The sequence below is a fragment of the Colobus angolensis genome, unplaced genomic scaffold (genome assembly GCF_000951035.1).
Source record: "Colobus angolensis palliatus isolate OR3802 unplaced genomic scaffold, Cang.pa_1.0 Scaffold22, whole genome shotgun sequence".
NCBI lineage: Eukaryota > Metazoa > Chordata > Mammalia > Primates > Cercopithecidae > Colobus > Colobus angolensis.
Window position 1 is genome coordinate 878096 of NW_012115377.1, and position 3166 is coordinate 881261.

General features: G+C 56.7%; 1 protein-coding gene across 1 annotated transcript in view; it reads left to right on the plus strand.

The window, feature by feature from the left end:
- Positions 1-2941, plus strand: part of NMRK2 (nicotinamide riboside kinase 2) — a 7789-nt gene extending 4848 nt beyond the window's left edge. Inside the window, exons 5-7 of the mRNA XM_011943606.1 lie at positions 867-987; positions 2000-2106; positions 2607-2941. Of these exons, the coding sequence (XP_011798996.1) occupies positions 867-987; positions 2000-2106; positions 2607-2797 (419 nt within the window). The 3' untranslated portion in view covers positions 2798-2941. The remainder of the gene's footprint in view (positions 1-866; positions 988-1999; positions 2107-2606) is intronic.
- The last annotated feature ends 225 nt before the right edge of the window (positions 2942-3166 follow it).

Below are 3166 nucleotides of genomic sequence, written 5' to 3' on the forward strand. Positions count from 1 at the left end.
TGCGCCACCACACCTGGCTAATTTTTGTATTTTTAGTAGAGATGGGGTTTCACCCTGTTGGACCAGGCTGTTCTCAAACTCCTGACCTCAAGCCATCCGCCCGCCTCGGCCTCCAAAAGTACTGGGATTACAGGCATGAGCCACCGCGCCCGGCTCACGTCTTGATTTTAACAGGCAGAAGACCCAGGAGCAGAGCCACCACGAGAAGTCAGGAGTTGGGGGCACAGCTGGCATCAACCCAAGCCTGGAGCCTGGCGCGGTGGCTCACGCCTGTAATCCCAGTACTTTGGGAGGCCAAGGTGGATCGATCACCTGAGGTCAGGAGTTCTAGACCAGCCTGGCCAACATGGCGAAACCCCGTCTCTACTAAAAATACAAAAAATTAGCCAGGTGTGGTGGCGTGCGCCTGTAATCCCAGCTACCCAGGAGGCTGAGGCAAGGGAATCGCTTGAACCCGGGAGGTGGAGGTTGCAGTGAGCTGAGATAGCGCCACCGCACTCCAGCCTGGGTGACAGAGAGAGTCCGTCTCAAAAACAAATTTAAATGTAAAAACTCAAGTCTGGGGTAAACAGCCACCCTTCTTGGGGAAACTGAGTCTTTCTTCTGGAACCTCAGCCTTCTCGGGCAGACCAGTAACCTAGGCTGCGCCCTCCAGCCTCACTGTGTGGCCCTGAGCAAGACATTCTGTCTCTCTCTGCCCGTCCAAGTTGGAGAAGAGGCATGATTCAATTTTGTGGGGGGCTGCTGCAGGGATGTTGGTCAATTCAGCTTCCCTCCCTGACCCCTAAACTCACTGGCCCAGACCACCCCTTGCCCTCGCCACCCTCTGAGAGCCAAGGCTAGGGGGCTGCATATTTTGACCGCAGTGGAAGGAAAGCTCACAGGTGCTGACTGTGTCTCCCCTGCCCCTCCCAGGCCCCTGGTGGACTTGTACAGCCGCCGGTACTTCCTGACCGTCCCGTATGAAGAGTGCAAGTGGAGGAGAAGGTGCGCTTGGTGTCTGGGGTGTGGTGGGCTCCCGAGGGCCCTGTCTTGAATTCCCAGGTGGGACCAGCAGTAACCTAGAAAATGCCACTAGGGGCCGGGTGTGGTAGCTCCAGGCTGTAATCTCAGCACTTCCGGAGGCCGAGGCTGGCGGATCACCTGAGGTCAGGAGTTTGAGACCAGCCTGGCCAACATGATGAAACCCTGTCTCTACTAAAAATACAAAAATTAGCCGGGCGTGGTGGCACGCACCTGTAATCCCAGCTACTTGGGAGGCTGAGGCAGGAGAATCGCTTGAACCCAGGAGGCAGAGCTGAGATTGGGTCACTGCACTTCAGCCTGGGTGGCAGAGGGAGACTCTGTCTCAAAAAAAAAAAAAAAAAAAAGGGCGACTGGGCACAGTGGCTCACGCCTGTAATCCCAGCACTTTGGGAGGCCAAGGTGGGTGGATCACCTGAAGTCAGGAGTTCGAGACCAGCCTGGCCAACATAGTGAAACCCCGTCTCTACTAAAAATTAAAAAATTAGCCCGGTGTGGTGGCGGGCGCCTGTAATCCCACCTACTCGGGAGGCTGAGGCAAGAGAATGGCTTGAACCCACGAGGCAGAGGTTGCAGTGAGCCAAGATCAGGCTACTGCACTCCAGCCTGGGCAACAGAACGAGACTCTGTGTCCAAAAAAAAAAAAAGAAGAAGAAAACACCACTGCACACAGGCCACACCCCAAAGCCACAGGCACCGGGCACTTAGCTGGCTGGAGCTCTGTGCCAGGCACCCAGAGCCCGAGGCCTGGATAGCACGGCCCACGCCAACCCTGTCCAGGGCATTTCCTGGGCCCGTAGGGGGAACATGCTGGAGGTTGGAGCCTCCAGCCCAGGACTTCTGACCGAAGGTCCCCTTGCTCAGAGGTTCTGTCCCTGACTGTGACTCAGAGGTTTCAGGTCCCCGCCACCCCGGGGGTATATTCTTGGCATCACCCTTCTGTGCTCTAAGCCATCCTTGCCTTCTCCCTCTGCAGTACCCGCAAGTACACAGTCCCTGATCCCCCCGGCCTCTTCGATGGCCATGTGTGGCCCATGTACCAGAAGTATAGGCAGGAGATGGAGGCCAACGGTGTGGAAGTGGGTAAGCCCCTGAGCATGACCAGGCCTTGCCCTGGGTGGGACCCTGAGCCCAGTCCCTCTCCATCTTTTTTTTTTTTTTCAAGACAGAGTCTTGCTCTGTAACCCAGGCTGGAGTAAAGTGCCGTAATCTTGGCTCACTGCAACCTCCGCCTCCCAGGTTCAAGCCATTCTCCTGCCTCAGCCTCCCATGTAGCTGGGATTACAGGTGTACGCCACCACGCCTGGTTAATTTTTGTATTTTTAGTAGACATGAGGTTTCACCATGTTGGTCAGGCTGGTCTCGAACTCCTGACCTCGTGATCCGCCTGCCTCGGCCTCCCAAAGTGCTAGGATTACAGGTGTGAGCCACCACGCCCGCTCCCCTCTTGCTGTTGGTCCAGGAACGGACTCCAGCAGCCTGACTCTGCAGGTCTCCTTGCTTCCGACCCAGCCGACCACTCCTCCCCCTGTGCTCTGCCCCCCTTCTCCTGGCGGCCCTGACCGCCGCCTTTTTGATTTCAGTCTACCTAGACGGCACGAAGTCCCGAGAGGAGCTCTTCCGTGAAGTCCTGGAAGACATTCAGAACTCGCTGCTGAACCGCTCCCAGGAATCAGCCCCCTCCTCGGCTCGCCCAGCCAGGCCACAGGGACCCGGACGCGGATGCGGCCACAGAACGGCCAGGCCTGCGGCGTCCCAGCCAGACATTGTGTGACTGTTTCCCTAAGTGGGAGGTCTGTACGTTGGAGAATGGAGGCCCCACTCCCAGTTGGGTGTCCCAGAGCTCAGGGACTGAGCGCCAAGATGCCTCAGTAACCTCGCTGCAGCTTAAATATTAAACTGGGTCCTGTTTTTTTAATTGTTGGTGTCTCCTGTGTTCTGTTTAAGATCCTGTCAGGCCAGGTGCGGTGATTCATGCCTGTAATCCCAGCACTTTGGGTGGCACCCAAAGCAGGCAAAGCACCTGAGGTCAGGAGTTCGAGACCTGCCTGGCCAAAAGGGCGAAACCCTGTCACTACTGAAAATATAAAAATCAGCCAGGCATGGTGGCGCATGCCTGTAATCCCAGTTACTTGGGAGGCCA